At 43.8% G+C, this 20333-nt stretch overlaps 1 protein-coding gene across 1 annotated transcript; it reads right to left on the bottom strand.

Moving 5' to 3' along the window:
• Positions 1-20: 20 nt before the first annotated feature.
• Positions 21-18891, bottom strand: LOC111227515 (insulin-like growth factor-binding protein 3). The gene is made up of 4 exons (XM_022753039.1): positions 18462-18891; positions 14613-14863; positions 11539-11658; positions 21-1854 (listed from the first exon to the last, which is right to left on the bottom strand). Exons 1-4 carry the CDS (start codon positions 18823-18825, stop codon positions 1729-1731), a joined length of 861 nt encoding a protein of 286 aa, XP_022608760.1. The 5' UTR covers positions 18826-18891; the 3' UTR covers positions 21-1728.
• Positions 18892-20333: the final 1442 nt, after the last annotated feature.

Raw genomic sequence — 20333 nt, 5'->3', positions numbered from 1 at the left:
TGTGTTTACAGTGTTTGTGCTCTGAAAAATGGAAAAGGGGTGGCGAAAAACTTGCATGTTCACCCGTGGTGTTGTGTTTACATCAATGCCGATCGGAGCCGAAGCCGATAAATACCTGCATCTACTGCAGAGTCATTTGACCCGGGTGTGAGTGCCGATTGAACCCTTTTCCATTGCTGACAAAAGCCTAATGTTAGTGGGTCTTAGTGGGTTTTTTGACCAATGGAAAAGGGGCTCTTGTAGCGACATTTCATGGACACTCTGGTGGCAGATGCCAAGAAAATGTTTTGGTTTAAACTAAAGAAACATGCAACTTTAAGAGTTGTTATTTCTATAAATCGTTGGGGTGTAGGTTGTTGAAGGAAGATGACGACTCCATTGATATTCCAGCTCACAAAGCTCCTCAAATGCTGAGAAGCCATTGATGAACACAATCAACCAGTGGAAAAATAAAAGAGATGAAGGTCTGGAACCAGGCCAATATTTTGGCAAAATCTACAGCTTGATCCATGTTGGTCCATCCTTTCAGTTTGTTCCTTCACAGCAGAGTCCATGTCACACTATCCACACTTGGCAGAACTAGTTTACTTTACATTTAATGTGAGGCTATCAGCCAACGAATCAACAGCGAAGAAGTGGATTGTGTAGCAGGAGCAGTTTCAGAAGTTTGTATGTTTTAATGCTGTTTTTTTTTTTTTTTTACTGGGTCATCTTCAAATCATTTTTAGCTGCTGTAAATCCAAAACAACTACAGCCGCTGTAGCTACAATTTTCTTAGAGCCATGTACATTTCAAGCTTTCAATACTCAGAAGGTAAGTTTTCAGTAAGGTATTCCTTTAGTCGAGGACCACAGAGGGTGGGGGAGGGAGAAGGCTCAGAAAGGTCGATGTTTAAGGCACTGTAACTGCCTCCGTTCCCTTCCCAGGGAAAATCCAGAGGCAGCAAGGAGGGCCTTTTGGTGGCCATCATGCTGGACAAAACATCAAAGCCTAACTGTCCCATAATCCTTCACTTCAAAATGGACCCTGAGCCAGAGAGTGTTTTTGTTTTCTGCATTGTTGAATGGAGCGGGGGCTCGGGATGGGCAGTCTGACATCTCTAAACTGAGCTTACAGTATTTATACAAATAAAGCATCCGCTCACTCATGTCTGTGTGAGCGGATGCTCACGTTATGTTACATTTCGTCACGTAGGTGCTCACACATAAAGACACACGCAATTAGCACACACACATGTACAGACAGACAAACACATAGAAACGGTGGTGGTGCGGTTTTTTCAGGGTCAGTCACAAACAAAGTCCTCTTTAAAGTGAGTGGAAAAGTCCCTCCTTCCTCTCTCTCTAAAAGAATAGTGCAGATGATAGGATTCTCTCTTTCTTCCCCTCTTCTCTGTCAGCTTTCAGCTTTATCGTTTTTTTTTTTTTTTAAGGAAAGGATAGAGGTTCCCTAAGCACAGGCCAGATAGCTGTGATGGACAGGAGTCTTGGCCGGTCGCACAGGCTGTGCTCCACCCTTTCCCCCCTCCCCTCCCTCTCTGACAGAAATGGGACCTGAAATCAAAGGTCCAGAGCTCCTTCAAATGTTTACATAAAACTACATGCAAGAGCAAAGTAGGCTCTCTTTCTTCCTTCCTTTCTTTCTCTCTGTCTTTATCCCCTCTCCTAACCCCAACCCCTTTATTCGCTGTCTTCCTCTCTCCATCCACTCGATGTCCCTCCGTCCCCCTCATTTGCTCTCCAGGTTGTAGCACTGCGTCTCGCCCCGCTCCCTGCCATCCAAGCCGGGCAGAGGCTGTCCGTATTTGTCCACGCACCAGCAGTATCCCCGCCTCCTGCCTTTGGACGGACGGCACTGCAAAAAGAGGTGGAGAAAAAAAAAAAAAAAATTAAATTGCTTTTTAGCAAACATGTTTGACATGCAGAGATGAGCGAGAAGGACTGCACAGACAGGTGACGGACACATGATCGTCACTCGACTCGCTCCAAAGACCAGCATTTCCAGGGTGAGGAATTATTCTCCTGACAGCTTTATCAACACCGCCTTCAATGTGCATGTGTGTTTTATAACAACACTCAATCTCTCTGTTGGCTTTTAGATTTTGGATGACTGTCAGGAGGCCGAGTTGTGCCTCAGCAGAACTCCAATAAGACAAACATCTCATCGATCATGGACAGGAACGCTCTGCTCTGCTGCACATAAAAACTATCAGAGATAATGAAGATCAGAGCCGGAAAGCTTTGTCCATGTGCAACCAGCATGCTGCAGAGTTTGTCCTATACACGAGCTGTGGAGCAGTTTATTTCTCAGGCGTTATGTGCTCCTGACCAGTGATTAAAAAAAAAAGCAGATCATTTTGATAGAGAGGGGCTGGGAATGAGTGAACGAGAGTGAAGGAGTGTGAAGGTAAACATGGAGTTGCTAAAATATTTGCCAAGGCCAGATGGAGGGCTGCAGGGAAACCAGCGCTGCTATTCTGGGAAGCTGGCAGACACTCAAAATCATCTGGAGCTGATTATGGCTTGCGCGTGCACAAGCGAGCGAGTGAGCATGTGCGCACATAAACACACAATCTTTAAACATGTAGGTGCACACAGAAACAGGTCGCATGCACTGTGCGTACGCGTACCCCCCACCTGCTTCCACACATGTGCTCACACGCATGTACGCAGTAATATCAGATGTCCCGCAGGGGGCTGGGCTTTGTAGAGTGGCAACTTTATGAGCTCCATTTGGGGTACACATGAAACGACACAATCAGTCAGGCCAGGCTAAACTCTGGCTCAGAATAATCCTCCTCCGACCCATTGCCGCCCCCCCCCCAACGCCCCGGGGGAGTGGTGACAGATCGGCGAGGTGAGCAGCCACAGCCTAGACACGCTTGTCTCTCTCTCTGCAGTGCAGTACAGTAATGTAGTCCATAAGTATATATACATAGTATATATATTTGGTTCTGTGTAAGATTAAAGTGCCTCCTTTTATATATTTTATATTTTACTACAAACATCTAATACTTCATATCACAGCCGGTCATTCTGGAAACAATGCTACTGTGTTTTACCAATATAAATGCACTTTTCTGCCCTCCGCTGACTTCCATTCTTTTCTGTATGGTATGAAACTTAACTTAATATTGCAATAAAAGCACTGATTTTGCATTTATTTCCATTTATTAAAACAAATACGTCACAGTTTTGCTGACAACATCACCACAAGTGCTTTAGATTTTTGTCACTGTTTTCCATTCATTTCTGTAGGATGTAAAAATCAATTTGCAGACTCGCAACATCAGTTTCTTTTGTTTATTTGCTTACTTTGCAAGAGTTAGATAAGATGATCAATACCACTCTCATGTCTGTACATTAACTGTGGAGCTCTAGCCACGAGACGATTAGCCTAGCTTAGCATAAAGAAAAGGAGCAGTTAGCCTGGCTCTTACAAACACCTCTAAACTTCACTAGCCTTAAGTACCTAAATATAAAAACAATAATTTGTGGTTTCTTGTCCAACAACAGCCTGCAGCAGTAACGTCCAACAGTCATGTTACAGTAACCACAGTTTATCCACCACACACTGTTGTTTGTTAAGAAATACTTCATTACATTACAGTGTATAGCTCCCTCTGACTCCTTTGGGAGATATTTCCCAAAATGTAGTAAAGTCAAACCACAGTTTCCCACACGGTAACCAACTAGTTTAAGTTGCCTTGACCTTAACCATAATGGTGGCATATCACCCAATATGACTCATTTCTGGAGCAGACACACACTATCAAATGACACATTTTGCCATTGAGAAATGAGAACATGCCCATTCTCCATCCTGGATGAACAGCGTGGGATTCAGAGCACTTTTTACCCTGCAAAAAAAGACTATAATTTCTAAACAGCTTATCCGATGTGGATGTAAACACCCTCAAATTAAAGCTGAAATCAGCACTTTAATCTCAAAGTCATTGTTTAATTTAAATTCCTACACCCAGAGGGGGGTGCAGAGCCAAAACAAAACTCTCCTAATACTTACAGACTGCATTGTAGGCGGCTGTGCAGCGACACCGAGGAAGACAGACAGACAGGCTTTAGAGTGTGACCAGGTGTCTGTTTCCGGCGTAGTCAACATCCACGTGCAGCCTGAGTGCATGATCAAAGGCAGCTTTATAGAGACAGAGGCCTATTAAAATACCTCGCCAACTACTACTGCAGCAGTCTGGGGGCAAGTACGCAGGCCAACACGCCCCGTTCTCACACACTCACATCATCCAGGGACTCTTTTTTGATGAACTCAGTTTTCCTCCTACCTACATCTCCTCGTCCTCCTCCTCCTTGTCCTCTGTCTCACTCTGTTTTCTCTCTCTCTCTCACTCTCTCTCCTCTCTCTCTCCTCCCTCCATTCCCCCTCATGGTGCCATCGTCTGAGTCTGCGGCCAGCTTCTATTTTAGCCCCGACCCAGCGGACGAGTCTGCGGAGAGGAGCTTAACATTGTGTTCCTCTGCTCTGGTTAATGATGATAGAGTCCTGCATGTGCCTGGTGTGTGTGTGTGTGTATTTGTGTGTGTGTGTGTGTGTGTGTGTGTATGGGAGGGTTGAAAAGCCAAAGGAGAGGCGGAAGGGAGAGGAAGAGCAAAATGTGCATGTGTGCATTCCCCTGTTGCTTGGCTACCTTTGAATTTCCGTTCAGTCTCTCTTTCATCTGTGAACTATTAGCAGTCATCTCAAGCAATCCTTTCTTGCCTGCTTCAATCCACACACACACACACACACACATGCAAACACACACACACACACACTGTAGGACAAGCCAAATTTCCACTGAGAACTGGACGTCACTTTACAGCTTCCTAATGAAAACTTAAAGACTTGTAGAAGTAACACTGAACACAAAGCGACACTGAGTTTAAACTTTTTGTTGTGGAAATGTCGTGTTTTTATACATTTTACACAATTACACTGTTCTCCTTTTAAGAAGGTGTAATCAAGTCTATTTGACCTCTTCTACATTGAGCAATGTGGAACTTGGAGCATGTTTGTTGATGGTGGGGAACTTTTGATTAATGGTGCAAATTCACATATTGCATATTATTTTTTTTAAAATTGGTAATATGATATCAGGTTGTAACCGTTAGGTGCTGTCCACATAGAGTGACCTAGATTAGTTAGAAAAGACACAAATACTGGAAACAGCAACCAATGTGTTGTTTTAACACACTGAGTAATAAAATACAGTACATCTGCTTTGTAGCGTCCATGTTGTTTCCACGTTCTGACTTAAAAGCACAGGAACACAGCGAAGTCTGAAGAACAGCTTCCCAACTCAGGAAATGGGAACATCCGAGGCACAAGTGAACGCAGCATTACTTCTGTGCAAAAATGATTTCCAAAGTTCAGCTGACGTTAAACACATGAAGTGGATATCTGGTAGGAATCCCTAAGACTTTATAAACACCATAGGTTTGGAAGAGAACCACACGGTTTGGCTAACTCAAAGTGACGTCTCATATTAACTTTGGCTGAACTTTAGTCTATAATGTTACAATATATATTTTCTACGTTTACTCCTGGCATCCACACTACTCCTGGATTTTTGAGCCTCTAAAATGGAGACTTTTGGAAACGCCACTGGCACTGTTTTAGGCTACATTCACATTACTACGTTTTCATTTAGATGCATCTCTTTTGCTTCGTTTTCACCTCTCATCCCGGTTTCTGAGTTTCCGAGCACCAAAAAACTGAGACTTTTGTAAACGCTCCTGGACCCATTTCAGTTTGAAAATTCCGGGCTTGTGTTGTAGTCTGGAGCGGCTGACCTTGGTGTCTTTGCTAGCAGCTGTTGTTCAGTTAAATTCTACATTTTAATGCTACAACTTCTTTGCTGTTCCTCGTTAATAGTATTTTTTACAACTAATCAACTGCAGAGTGGACAATCTGCTTCCTGTTTACACCGGCGTGCACGTGGTCGCTCATGTATGCATGCGTTTTCAAGTGATAGCATGGACGGAGATCATTTGAGATACGGAACTAAAATGGTCGTCTGGTCATCTGGTTTTCGTTTTCGAAAACGCTGTTTTCAAATGAAAACATAGTAGTGTGTACGAAGCCTTAGTTTGAAAAGTCCAGGGTTGCATTTTAGTCTGGACGGACAGAAACTTAGACCTTTGGGAACTATGATGCAGATACCGTCGTTTTCTTCCTGATTGGGTGAAACTGCATCTGTTATCTGGTATTCTTCCCAAATTCGTGGATTCGATGGATAATACTCCTGGTACCTCTATAATATGTTGTCATATTTGCTTTGCGACGACTCTCAATCAGTGTTTCCGCCACCAGGACGGCCCTATACTCACGTGTTTACCTTCAGTAAGAGTTCTACCTCGTCATCAGTCCAGGTAGAGAAATCTCTAATCATACTTTTCGTCATCGCTGTTCCTTGTTCGTATTCTTTTCTGCAACTAAGCAACCAATCTGTATCAGTCTTAAATCCAAGCTAACTGTAGTTGTCGTGCTCACTGCAAAAGCAGGCCACAAACTTTTCAGAGCAACTTTCAACAATACATAAGGTGAGTAGCTGATACTCAAAACACAGGTCCTCAAACATGCTGACTGATCCCAGCACCCTGGACCACAGGGTCTTAAACCCGGGTCAGCGCAGACCTTGTGCCCTATATTCTGAACCTCTCCGGCCCGGCACTGGCCCTGCGTGGTCCACATGGCTGTCACTAAAAAAGCCCACTTCATCCACCCCACGTGTTCATAATGCTACCTTTATGGGGTGTGTATACATGTGTGTTGTGCGTATGAATGCGTGCGCTTGTGATGCAGGTCTTCATAGCTAATAGCAGCGCCTCTGGGCTTCACTGACATTAAAAAGAGCCTGGTCTGACCACAGGATAAACACAAGCTCATAAAATGCAATGCATGTGTGTGTGTGTGTGTGTGTTTGTGTATAGGGGCACATGTATATGTATTTGTTTAAAAAAGGTGCATCTGTGGGTGTGTTTGCAAGTGCACTGGGAGCAGCTGCAGGATATTAGTTTTTCTAAAAAAAATAATAATAAAAAAAGTGAATTCAACTCCAGAACAATATGTTTGGTCCTTCAGGAAGTATGGAGCCACACAAACTTCAAAATAAGAGCCTAAACATTACTTTACACAAAGTGCAAAGAACAGGGACAGACTGGACCAGCACAGATCGATATAAGTAATGACTGGATGTGGTGAAGAGATACAATGTGACATGAAGGGAAGAAGAAAATCATTTAAATTGGACAGGTGATGTCTCTTTATTAACAGAAAATTGATCAGTGATAGGTCTGACAGATCATTTATCAACTAAAACTACCACATATTTGCATATTAAAAATTCTGTAATACAAGTTGCTTCTTTCCTTCACTTCATATCACCGTAAATTTAAAAACATTTGGTTTTTTTCAACTGTGGGTGAGAAAAAAAAAGCAATTTTATGATCTGGGCTTTGCAAAGTTGTGATTGATAAATCGCATATACAGAAGTACAAACATGAGGCTTAAAGGAGTGTAAAATATAATCTGGGCTTAAACAAAAAGAAAAAAAGCAATAACAATCAATAATGACAGTATTATTAGGTGGAGATCTAAACATATTGTGGTTGGGTATTAAACTTTGAGTATACAATGAAATTTGTCCATAAAATCAAGTATGGAGCAGAAATGAAAGTTGGGATTGGGAGTTCAGGAGATTGTTACTGACATATCCTTTGATATTCTTCATCTGCATCACAGTTTTTATTTCTTTATTTTGGCAACTCCTTGCACAGCTGCTCCTGCATTTCAGTTTGTTGTAGTTTGCACAATGAAAAAAGGGATCTTGTAGAACATGTGTTTGTTTTTATAGTGTTTGGTATTAGTGCCAAAACTCAGGTATCATATTTTGCATTGAAATTGAAAAATATTACTCTCTCCTAAATATTATGCAACAGCCATGGCCAAAAAAAAAAAAAAAAAGACTCCATATCCCCCAGCGAGGAGGAAGAAGGGATGGATTAGAAATCCAAGGAGGGAGCAGAACGAGGGAGAGAGACAGAGTGAAAATAGCTGTCTGAGTCCCCGAAGGTTGGCCAGTTATTATAAAGCCATTGTGGTCAGTGTGTACGTTTCCACAGATCCTTCTGAGTCACGCTCAATAAGTCAGCCCTTATGGGCCTGGCACTGTCAGGACCCAGGGAGGGAGGGAGGGAGGGAGGGAGGAGGGATAAGGGTACGCAGGCACCTGGCTCACATCCTTAACCCACTGCCTCTTCTTCCTCCTCCTCCACCTCCTCCTCTCAACACATACACACGAAACTCTGAAAGAGTACACAGACAGACGCAGACACTGTCGTCCCATTCACAACCCTCTGCTGGGTGATTCCTGGCCAAACAAGGAAGGAAAAGCCAGGTGGGCGGAAGGGCAGGACAGAGAGAATGATGGAGCGGGCAGATGGGACAAAAGACGGGTGGACGACTGTAGGCAGGGCACAATGGGGGTAATGATGGGTGGGTGAAACGATGAAAAAGAGAGAGAGAGAGAGAGTGAGACTTTGAGGGGTGTAATGAGTGGGTCAGTGTCGGGCATGCACGGCCTGAACTGGGATACTGAGCCAATTCATATAACTGCTGCTAAAAATAGGTTTCTCTGTAGCTGGAGGTAGGGCTAACCCTGCTCAGACTACTCCTACAGGCCTAAAGCACTCACATTACCCACAATACACACACACACACACACAAACATACATGCTTTTTCCTCGTGATAATTGACCCATAAGACATTATTTTACCCAAAATCTGTAAATATAGCAAACAAATAGCAAACAAATAGCAACAAGTAGCAACAAGTATTCCGATGGGATCAAAACATTCCTGCAGCATAATTCGAGCAATTTCTGCAACTTTCTTTAACCGACAATCATGTCGCATTGTCCGCTTCACAAAGCAATTGACCAATTGTGAGGAAGTGCAGGAGGTACAGTTTTTTCTCATGCAAGGAGAAAGATATATATTTATTTGAACCATTATAGGGTCTCTTTCCTCTCTACGACAGCAGGCTGTTTGCTCCACCTTCGAGTGCGTCTACTTTAAATGCGCTCAGACGACTCATCAAGTTCATCTTGAGCCAAAATATGGTTAAACACACTGTTTCTGTAGCTTGCACATTGGTGACTAGCTTGAAGAACAAAGCCATAAGTGATAACTGCAAAGAGAGCGACAGTGTGAGGCCAGAAAAATGACTGTTTGCAACACATCATGTGGAGTGGAGAGCGAGGAAGCCAATTATGCTGCAGGAGTAGTTTCTATTGTTGTTTTCGATCTTTGTCCTGCCACCATTGGACTCCATTGTAAACAGCATGAATCTAATTTGACCACATAGTTTCAGTTTTCAGTTCAGAGACTTTTCCAGGAACCCAGAAACCCTACAGGAACTCTGGACTTTTTCCCTGCATCTCAACCAGATGGACTTCTTTCCAAGTTTTAGGTCCTAACCGCTAAAAAGTCCCCACTCAGGAAGCAGGACTTTCTGGTAGCCCAGGCTGTTGGACTTAAAATCACTTACTGATTCTGCAGCTTCTACCTAACTGCAAACAAGAAGTGGCGGCAGTTACAATCAATATCCGGTATAGGGAGGAACAGGGATTTAGCAAGCAAAGAGGAACTAAACTGAAATTTAACATTTGCTGATTGAGGTCAGTAAAACAACCACACAAAGAAACACTTCTAGCTCTTAAGGAGCAGTTGGAACCCAAACCTGAAAAAAACATACACTAAAGGAACTCTCTTCTTCCTCTGTAAGTCTCAGACAACGACTATATGTAGTGTTTCGTCATGTGTGAAAACTGTTATCTAATCTGTTAATCCTCAGAACAGCAACACACACTGTTCCTGAGTATTTTAGTTTCTGATGACCTTTCGTTTCTGGAACCTCTTGGTTGAAATCAAGATTGGTTCTCAGTCACTTCCTGGTACTATTTGGTGGGTAAGGTCCGTATGAAAGATGAAACTAGCAGCTTTAACCGTCCACCTTTCAACAGTCCCCGACTATACGATATTAAAAGATTTTGGCTGGAGAATCTGCTTGAAGATACCGAAACAGCTTGTGTGCTCAGTCCTTCACCCCACCAAACCACCCCACCCACCCCCCACCCCCCATGCTTGCTCCCTTCTTTTCACAGTATTGTCACCCTAGACGGTTCACACGGTCTCCTCTTCACTGTGTTTCCGGTCATAAATCTCTGCAACACACCGTGAAGGCACATCCCCTCAGATGGATTTAACACAACACCCTGCACCCCACCGGCCCTCTGAGAAAGGGGTGACAAGGGCTGGCACACTGCTGCACGTGCGCACACACACACACACACACACACACACACACACACACTCACACACACACACACACACACACACACACACACACACACACACACACACACACTCACACACACTTAGACCAGAACTGATACTTTCCTGGTAGGTATTTGTTGATGAAATCCAGTAAAAGAACAAGGAAGAGTCTGATTTTAATAAAAGTAACAATGAAACCGCACTTTGGAGACTTTGGGGAAAGAGTGAGGTAAGAATCTGAGAGGATGATTTTATTCTGTGTGTGTGTGTTAGTGTGTGTGTGTGTGTGTGTGTGTCTGTTATGGCTCAACGCTCGAGTTGGTCTCTGACTCATGGTGCTTGTGGGGTTTTTTTGGTGACTCATGCGTTTCTCAGAATGGGTTTCTAGCTCTGTGGAATCCCTCCGATAAGGCTCCCAACCTCAGGAAATGGGATGGTGGTATTTATTTGACACGCTGTATGTCTCTCTCAGAAATAGCCCCTCCCATCCACGCACTACCTTCCCGTCTTGCCACTCCTCCCCTCAGGTCAGCACATGTCACCCACCAAACTACTCCAACAAATTTCAGCTTCCTCGTTTTTTTTTGGGTTTTTTTTTTTTTTTTTTTTTTCCCGTCTTGCAAATGAGCAGGCTATGGGTGGCCCCGAGTCGGCTGCACCACGGACAAGAAAAACTAAACCAGTGACAGCATGTTTGTTTTTTTTACCTCACCAACAGCACCCCACACCTACACACCCTCACCAAAACTACCGCCATCAAACAAGCGCCATACATACACTCCCCTGCCGCCACATCTACTGTGCCACACACACTCCCAGACCACATTCTTACATCCCTACCCCCCACACCGCACACCCACAAACACACCTGACCGACTTCATTTCCTGTGAGGCATGAGTCAGACGACTGCAGTGCATTTACTGGAGTAATACATGGTTATTAGCCATTCTGATAATATAGTGTTGATGTCGCTGTCAAGGCAACCTGAGCTGCACAAAAAAGGGGACTGTGTATGTGTAGGTGGGTGGGATGAGTCCGTGAGGATTCTTTGGAAGTGTTCAGGCATGCGGTGGGTCTATTTGCATGTCCGCAGGTGTGTGTATGTTTAAGTGTATGTTTAAGTGTGTGTGTGTGTGTGTGAGACAGACAGTGTGTAAGAGGAAGAAACAGCAGGGAGAGCCATTCACCTGTTTTTTCTTGTAGAAGCCCTTTCTGTCACAGTTGGGTATGCGGAAGCCTCTCGGGTTGAGCACGTTGCTGATTTTAAGACTGTTCAGGATGCTCTCCATCTCCCGCCGACATGGTCCCTAGCAACACGGCAAACACACCCCAACGACACCAAAATTACACACTCATCCTTACACAATCACAGAACACGAAGAACATGAGAAGTGTTCATGCAGTCTGAGAAGATTATGGTAAACATTAAAGTATAACAGTATAAAAGTTAACCTCCTGCACCCTACATTACATTTCCCCCCCACTGTATGATCACATATATTCAGAATCTGCCAGTTCATACACACCCTTTCAGATATATCATGCTTACATTGAACAAAACTGAAGGTGGGCATAACTTTTATGGCTGCAACATCACACCAAAATGAAATATTCTAAATATCTTGTGCATAATTTTATGCAAATATCCTGAAACTTGTGATTTTGGCTAAAATTTCAAATAATGGTCTGTAAATCTTAATCATTGGGCTGCACTGAAGAACCCACTGTTTGGTCCAGATTGAACAGTTTTATTCCCAAAATGAGACATCAGTGGTACCTTCTCTAACAAAAATGTTCAAGTGTGTGTAATTTAAAAAATAATGATGTTTAAATGACACTAGATAGCCTAAAGGGACCTGGTGGAGTTTCTAACCACAAATTGCTCTGTATAGCAATGTTTTCATGAGAGATTCCCCATACTGTTTGTATCTTGTGTTTTTTCTGCACGTGCATGGGGCCGCACATGCACACCACCTACCACGGGTTGACAGCGATAAGCATTTTTGTCAACAGCACAGGGCCAGGGTGGCCAGCCATGTGCTATGGAGAGTCAGTATTCTGCAGAGTTTAATTCCAACAAAGGGGATTTCACTGATGAGTCTTTTGATTTCATGTCACTTCTCTTTTATCAGCTCTTAAAAAAGGCATAAAAAAAAAAAGAAAACCTGCAACCTGCTGGTTCTCCATGGCTTAAGCTACAGTATAGTTGGCCTATTAACACTGACAGATGGTAATAAGAGATTAAAGAGATAATAAAATAGGTGGTAATGAAGAAAAGAAGACAACCAAGCCAGTGTAATCATGTTTTTTGAGCTAAGACACAGATTCAATATGTGTGTTAAGCCTTTAGGACACACACAGTGTGATTTTGGTGTGAAGCAATGAAAAAAAAAACGATTAAAACGCCACCAGATACCTTTAAGTAGGTATTTGAAACATGATAAAGACAGGAAATCATTATCATTAAATTTAATGATAGTAATTCATGAAGGCACTGAACCATCAAATACTGCAGTATGAAAAGCTAAAAAACTGGATACTAAACCAGAAGCTGTCAAAAGGTAAATACTACAAGTTAGCCAGAACGCTACCTAGCTAGCAGTTTCCAGCTGCTCATCACACTTTTTTCCACCAATGATGTTTGATTCATGATGTCTGGGCAAACACTATTGATTTCAAAAATTAATTTCAATCAAATAAAGATTTAATTACTGTATGTAGGCTATAAGTTAGCTTGTGAGCTAACTAGCGAGAGGGGTCTGTCTGCAGACTGCAAGAGAGGGGCGTAAATCAGGCAGAACCACATGAGATGTCAAAAAAAGATCTTGCGATCAGATTGAATTACTGTATTAAGCCTGTTTCTCCGTGATTTCATAAACAATTGCCACTAATGCACATAAAGAGAAATAACAACTGGATTATAAAAGTAAGGTTTCATGAATAATTGCCACCACTCCCCATAAAATATGATAAGCTGTAGGGTGATCGACGATCATCAGAGTGATCACCGATAGCTACTGCCAAGAAATGTCAAGATGATATTTGGCTTTTTCCCATTAATTGTATTGTATTGTAATTGTATTAAGTTATTATTATCATTATTCGTAGTACTGAATTAATATTACATCTAATTTGCCCTGCGATAGTTTCACATATAATTGATGCGCGCGCACACACACACTAAGCAGTTTTAAGCAGAACTTTGGGACACTGAGAGAGAGAGAGAGAGAGATGAAATAAACAGCTGTTTCTACATACCTCCTCCTGCTGATCTCTAGTGAATATTGTGAATGCTACAATTAATTGATGCTTTATTTATTTGTGATGACATTTTGTTTTAATAGCCAGCAAATGTGAAAAGTCACTCTGGGAAGTATTGGAGGAGTGACACATCCATATTACTACTGCGTATCCTGTCTGTCGCAGGGGCAGCAGTCTGTGCAGAGCTGCCCAGACATCCCTCTCCTCCATACAGCTTTACTAACTATTATAGAGAGCCTCTCTGTTTGGACTGAGAGTGAGCTGCCAGCCACCTTAGACTGGTTAAACGGACCTGTTGCGTCTCATTCACGAGTTGGAGCTCCTGTTAGTGCCGGAGCCTCCGAGTGAGATGTTTTGGATGGTAAATGAGTGCTTTTAAAACATATTCAGTGGTCCAACAGCGCAGCTTTAGCTCATCAGCATGGCTGCCGAGCTTAAACCCCTTTCACGTTGGACCAGAAGGCACAGCAGCAAAACGTAACATGAAGTGGGCGTGGCATGAAGTGGGCGTGGCATGAAGTGGGCGTGGCATGAAGTGGGCGTAACTGCAAGTATTGCAGCCTGCAGATGGATCCTCTTGTAACTAGCAAGCAAGTTGAGACTAACAGTTTTCAGTCTCTCCATGACAGACTCTTGTTTCATCGAGTGAGTGTGTGATGTTAATGATTTCTGTTTTAGATTGGCCAACATAATCAAATTTTAATTTGTCCAAAGGTAAATATTGTTTAAAAAATACAGTAGCTAGCTAGCTCTCAAGCTAACTAGCTAGCTACACAGCTCATGATCGAACTAGCTAGCTCAAGAGCCACTGATGACATCATTTTATAGAAAATCAGTCATTTATTTTATGTTATGTGGTAATTTGTGAGGGACCATTTATAATTTTAATCATACATTTGATGTATTCTACCATCTACTGTATCTATGAACCTCTGCCATTTGATAGATAGATAGATAGCATGTGAAATGACAAATGTCATTGCCTCTGGGTGTGACTTACATACTCAGTCTCCCTCTTGCTCTCCAGGGAGAAGTTGTGCATGTCCATATTGGCTCCTCCTGACACGGACTCCACCTTGTAGCTCTGCGTCTTCCTGTTCTGATCCTTCTGGATCAGCTTGTTGTGCAGCGTAGGCCTGGTGTCTATCGACCCTCGTCTGTGTCCGCCCTTCACAGTCGCCACGCCGGGCAACACAGTCATCGTCTGGGTCACGTTGGCACAACCTTCTTCTACCTGATTTTCACCATTCTCTGTGTAGGGAAAGGTAAGATGAGCACAGTTTATAAACTGTTTCATACTTATTGACACATGTTGAAGTTGAAGTCCGATTGGTAGCTTCTGATTTGGGTTAGATTAATGATGAATTTAGAGGCTGATTCTCTGTTTTTGTGCCACTAAAATTGTGAAAAAGTGATCATATTAGAAATCTTAAAACTCTTTAAACCCACACATAGATTTGTGAATCCTATATTTTAGCTTTGTGAACAGCTTCTTCTGCATTGAAACCACATTACACCATTACACTTCCACATGTCAGATCTGGACTTGATTAGGAGTAAACTGCAGGGACTGTTAAAATTCTCTTAATCTTAATGTCCTATGTGCTCTGAATGCAGAAAAAGCAGTGAAATCACTGTTTTTCTGTGTTCACAAATAGAGTGCAGGCTTCACAGATTCGAAAGTGTCTCTGGGGTCTTCTTGTTAATCTAGTCCAGGTTTGACAAGTGTAAGTGTGGTTGTTTTTAACTTAGACCTGATCTTATGTGGTTTTGATGCAGAAAATGCAGTGAAACTGAAATTGGTTGTTGTGTTTTCCCCCAAGAAATAAAGGATAATAAAGGATTCACAAATCCCGAAGAGGGTTTTAAACAATCTTAAGGCTTTAATTATGAGATTGTGCAATAATACTTTTTCACAGCTGGTAACTATAATTTATTTTTGTCTGAACTTTCCCCTTAAACTCTGAATCGGAAGCTACAAATCAGCATCGTAGATTTGTTTTTTGTTTGCAGTTCTTATAAAATACCATGATACAATATGATGAATGGCTGCTTCTCTTGCACTTAATCCAAAAGAGAATTCTAGGCTGCCTTAGAGAGGCCTGTTTAAAACAGACGAAATAAAGTTAGCTCATTGCCTTGTGGGCTGTTTGGAGCCAGAAATGAAGCCAAGTAATAAACAGAAACATGACGATTTCATATCCACAAATTTCCACAGTATGCAGACCAAGAGATAGAGTCACAAAGAGGAGTCTAAACAAGGCTTTTTAAGGACGCTGTGAAGCAGAAAATGTTGTGTGTGTTTACATGTGTAGGTTGGGGAACAGGGGATTGGGCCTAAAAGAGGAGGAGGTTAGGGCAGTAAGAGGTACAGTGGGAGATAAGGGAACAGATATATTAATAGCCCGTGGTGCTGGCAAAGATTCCTGTCAAATCGGGGACCATCTGACCGAGAGGAAGAGAGGAGGGGGCTCCAAACACTCCTCCCTAATATAGGAGAGGACCAAACTACCCGCCATGTGCCAGCTGGTCTGCCACACCACCACAAGGCCACAGTCAAAGACGCTAACCGAGCTGGGAGACGACGTCCCCAAACAGGCGGGGGGGACGATGGGAACACACATGCAGTGGCTCACACACACCCAAACACAGTTTTAAACTGTTAACTCAAAGCAGATTTTGTGTTCGAGAGCTGCGGTGAGGGCGGCGGGCGGGCATGTAGGGGTGTAACTCGTGTGGGCAGGCGGGCTGGCAGCCCACCCTTTCTCTGTGACCACCTGATCAATTAGTGACGTGGTGGGGCTCCACAGGCTCGCCAGAACTTAGAATAATAACACGGATGTCAACAACAGCATCAACTGCATCGACAGAGTGAAAAGGCAGCAGATGCTCTTCAACCCGATGCAGCCTCCACATGGTTTTCTCTTAAACTCTTAAAAAAAAATGTCCAGAAATGTCCACAACCGAGGACAAAAATATTGAGCCCTGTTTAAAATTCCTGCAAGAATTAATTTTTATTGTCAATATAAACTTTTATATAACCTTTCTAGGAAATCTGGGGTGTTTTAGATAAACACATTACGCAATTTGTTTGTATAATGGCACAGGGGTAAACAGCACAAACTGCGGTGAGGAGAGCTTGTTAATGTCTGGGAGGAGAGGCTGCTCTGGAGCTGGGGACTGATGGCGGTGGAAACCAGTGGGCTGCAGTAACACATTGTGACCAGCAGGGGCGCTTGGGATAATTTCCCACCTCTTTTTTTTCCCCCCATCTCGAATAGTGGAGATAAGTATGTAAATAAGCATGCATTGATACGTGTGTCTCTGCTGTAATTGATTATGTGCTGCCTCACAGACGTGGGAAGAGCTATAAGATGGAACGATTTGCTCCCATTCAAGAAATAATGTTATGTTTGTCCTAAATGCAAATAGTGAGAAACAGGTATAAAATGACAGGGAAGTAAAAAGTGAAATATTCAGACTAAATGAAATAAAACAGCTTGGATAAGTTGCTGATGCTCTGCAAGTGGGTGTATGCATGTTGTTGGAGGCATGCATGTGTGTGTGTGTGTGTGTGTGTGTGTGTGTGTGTGTGTGTGTGTGTGTGTGTGTGTGTATGCATGACAATGTGACTGCTGAGTGCTTGCACACCACACATGACTGTGGCCAAACCAAATAACCAGGAAGAAGAAAACACACAGAGACGCTCCTGGAGGCCTGACGTCAGCAGTGCCCAAACACACAACTGTGTGTATTCACACCGAGGTGGCATGTGTGCCGTCTCACCGGTGTGAGCAGCAGGCGTCCATTCACATGAGACACCATGCAAATGAGATGTCTCAATATTATTCTAGCATGCACAGAGGCAAATATACACTCATTAATAACGGGGCTCTGATTGTGTGTTTTAGTGTGTGTTGGCTGCTTATGGAGAACTCAAGAGAAATGACCCACTCCCCCTCAACCCCTGCCTCCCCCTCCCCTTCCCTTTACCACACAGCTGAGATGTTTTGGCCCACATGGAGCGGGAAAGCTGCAGCACATATTTTCATGCTGTGCACAAAAATCCATGAGCTTTACTTGAAGGAAAATAAGGACATTACAGAAGACAAGGACATGGTCTACGCACAGCCTCGGCTAAATACTGTATACTTACAGTATGTATGTGGCATTCCTTAACTATTGGTTTGAGGGAGCCAGGCTGTTTGTGTGTGTGTGTGTGTGTGTGTGTGTGTGTGTGTGTGTGTGTGTGTATGTGTGTGTGTGTTAGGGAGAAAGAGAGAAGAAGCAGTGTTGCCCTTTCTTAAAACAAACAGTCTGCATATGCCCAAACGTCAAAATCTTTTGATTTTATTTTACATTTTGCATAAGGACAAAAAAAAATGAGCACCAGGTGGGAAAGCAACGGTTGATTGCTGCGTCAACCTCCCAAGCTCATAGCTGCTGTTATCCTCTAAAAACTTTCAGGAGCCTATGGGATTTTGTTTAACCCGTGACCAGCACATCACTGTGCAATGTCAAACCTCCCCTGTGAAAAGCCCACGGTCAGGGTTGGTGTTTTTACACCGCAAAACAGCCCAAAACAATACATTTTCCGCATGTGTCTTTGTGCCTTGTATCTTAAGTGGATCAGTCTAAGCACCCTCATCTCATCCACTATCAGTACACCGCACTTATCAGTGTTTCCATGAACAGGGAGCTCCCCAGAGCTGGTCAGCAAAGAGCACCACCTCATGGGGAGAGCGCCTGTCAAATCCACCAAATAACAACACGCACGCACAAAAAAAAAAAAAAAAAAAAAACCCAACAATAAACAATAAAAGAAGCAAACAAAAACATCGCTTTTTACCTGGTTTTTGTGCCGGTATGAGAATGCTGTTGAGTCTTTTGGACGGAGCGCTGGAGCACACTCCCCGTCCCTCCAGCAGAGCTTGTAGGGGTCGGCTCTCCCCCGGCTGGTGCTGGCAGGTCAAGCCGGAGCCGCAGCGCGCCGTGTACACTCCACACGCCTGTCCCTCGCCGAGGGCGCACGTCATGCAGCAGCCGCAGCCGGGCTCCCTCACCCGCTCCGCGCAGTCCTTCGGCAGGGGCTTGCACTGCAGGAGCGCCCCGGCGTCGCACGGCTCGCATCGGACCACCGGCCCCACAGTGCCGACGAGCCGGGCGACCGCAGCCAGCGCGGCGGCAAGACAAAGCATACACAGACCGGGCATTCTGCCGATTAAGCTGGTCACAAAGGGACAGTATGTGAGTTGTCACGTAGGCTTAAGGGGACTCTCTGTGACACAGCGAGCCGGCTAGCCTTCTCCATCTGTATTTTCTTTTACGCGAACTTCTGGTTTTATATAGGCGGAAAAAAGAGCCAACAAGTCACACCCCTCCGTATGAATAATGTAAACGGAGAGCCCCGATATGAGGGACCGCTACATCCAGTCTGAAGAGAGAGCTGCTCCCGCACTTAACTCTTTTAATCACGTATAATAATTTACAATAAATTACAGGATGTTCATCTGCAGCGCTTTTTTTTATACTCAGGCTGCTCTGGAGAAAAAAAAAAAAAGCAAAAGCAAAAGGTGTTTGTTTCCATCTTGAAATCTGGCCTCTTGTCACAAGACAGGCGAGTTATGAGGGCTGCAGATGGCATGTGGCTGGAAGGTGTTGGCTGCATTTCTCCTCACTGATCACTTATATAGGTATTTTATATGTTACAGATCAGATGCAGATCTACAGAGAGAGAAATAAGCTGCACCAGGGAGGGTTTCTTCCGTGCTGACTGTTCCCAAACCTCTGGAGGTTTCCACACCACTGACTGGCCACATCCCCTGCTGGCACCAGTGGTATGTGAGTGAATGCCAATGGTAGTGTACCCCCCCCCCACCCCCCACCCCCACATGCAAAACATTCCTCTGGGCAGGTGTGTTGGTGGCCTCCATATTAACCCACTAAAACAATAATTTCTTTACATGTAACCTCTGCACGAGTGTGACCACGTGCTCTGGGTTGTAGGAGCCGCAGTGTTAGAAAGAGCATCACCATCAGAACAGCAGCCACAGCCGCTGAGCACGTGCAGACCAGACTGAATACTTGACCCCTTTTTGCCCAAATAGTTTCAGAAGCGGTGCTCACCTTTCACATACCCCGAGCAGACCTGGTGATTTGGCACTTTGCATGGCCCCCCTAAACCCCACCCCACACACACACACACACACACACACACACACACACACACACCTCCTCTCCTCTCCTCTCCTCCTCGACCCCACAGGATTTCAAATTATTAGAAAGAAAATGTTCAGATTCTGCAGGCTCAGCATCGCCCCCCTGTCCGGCATATCCTCCTGTTCTGCAATAACAAACGCGAGAGGGGGGTACACACTGAGAAAATAAAGCAATCAGTATCGGCCATTGTGTGATTTCCACCACAGAAGCAGAAAAAGTGTTGAGACTGCATTATGAAAAACAAGCAGAGGGTAAGGAAACACCCCCGGAATAGCAAGAAAGTGTCTACGGCTAAGATTAGTTTTCTTATTACTTGACATTTTTTCTCTTTCTGCATTTTTTCACGTCTAAAATATTCAGCTTCTGACCTTTGGCTTGTTTATTGTCTGCCCGTCCGTCCAGGGTGATTTACCTAAAGCGGCCCTACAGTCTAAACTAATTCAGCAAAAAAGACATTTGTGGGAAACTGTGCCCCCTTTGTAAGGATACAGTACACTCCTGG

The sequence above is a fragment of the Seriola dumerili genome, unplaced genomic scaffold (genome assembly GCF_002260705.1).
Source record: "Seriola dumerili isolate Sdu_G_001 unplaced genomic scaffold, Sdu_1.0 BDQW01000189.1, whole genome shotgun sequence".
Classification (NCBI taxonomy): domain Eukaryota; kingdom Metazoa; phylum Chordata; class Actinopteri; order Carangiformes; family Carangidae; genus Seriola; species Seriola dumerili.
The sequence above is the reverse complement of the archived record's forward strand: the minus strand, read 5'-3'. Positions and strand labels throughout refer to the sequence as shown.

Coding starts and splice junctions, on each gene's coding strand:
- LOC111227515 (XM_022753039.1), bottom strand. CDS start 18,825: ATGCCCGGTCTGTGTATGCTTTGTCTTGCCGCCGCGCTGGCTGCGGTC. Junction 14,864..18,461: donor CATACCGGCACAAAAACCAG/GTAAAAAGCGAT, acceptor TTCCCTACACAG/AGAATGGTGAAAATCAGGTA. Junction 11,659..14,612: donor GCAAGAGGGAGACTGAGTAT/GTAAGTCACACC, acceptor CCGTGTTGCTAG/GGACCATGTCGGCGGGAGAT.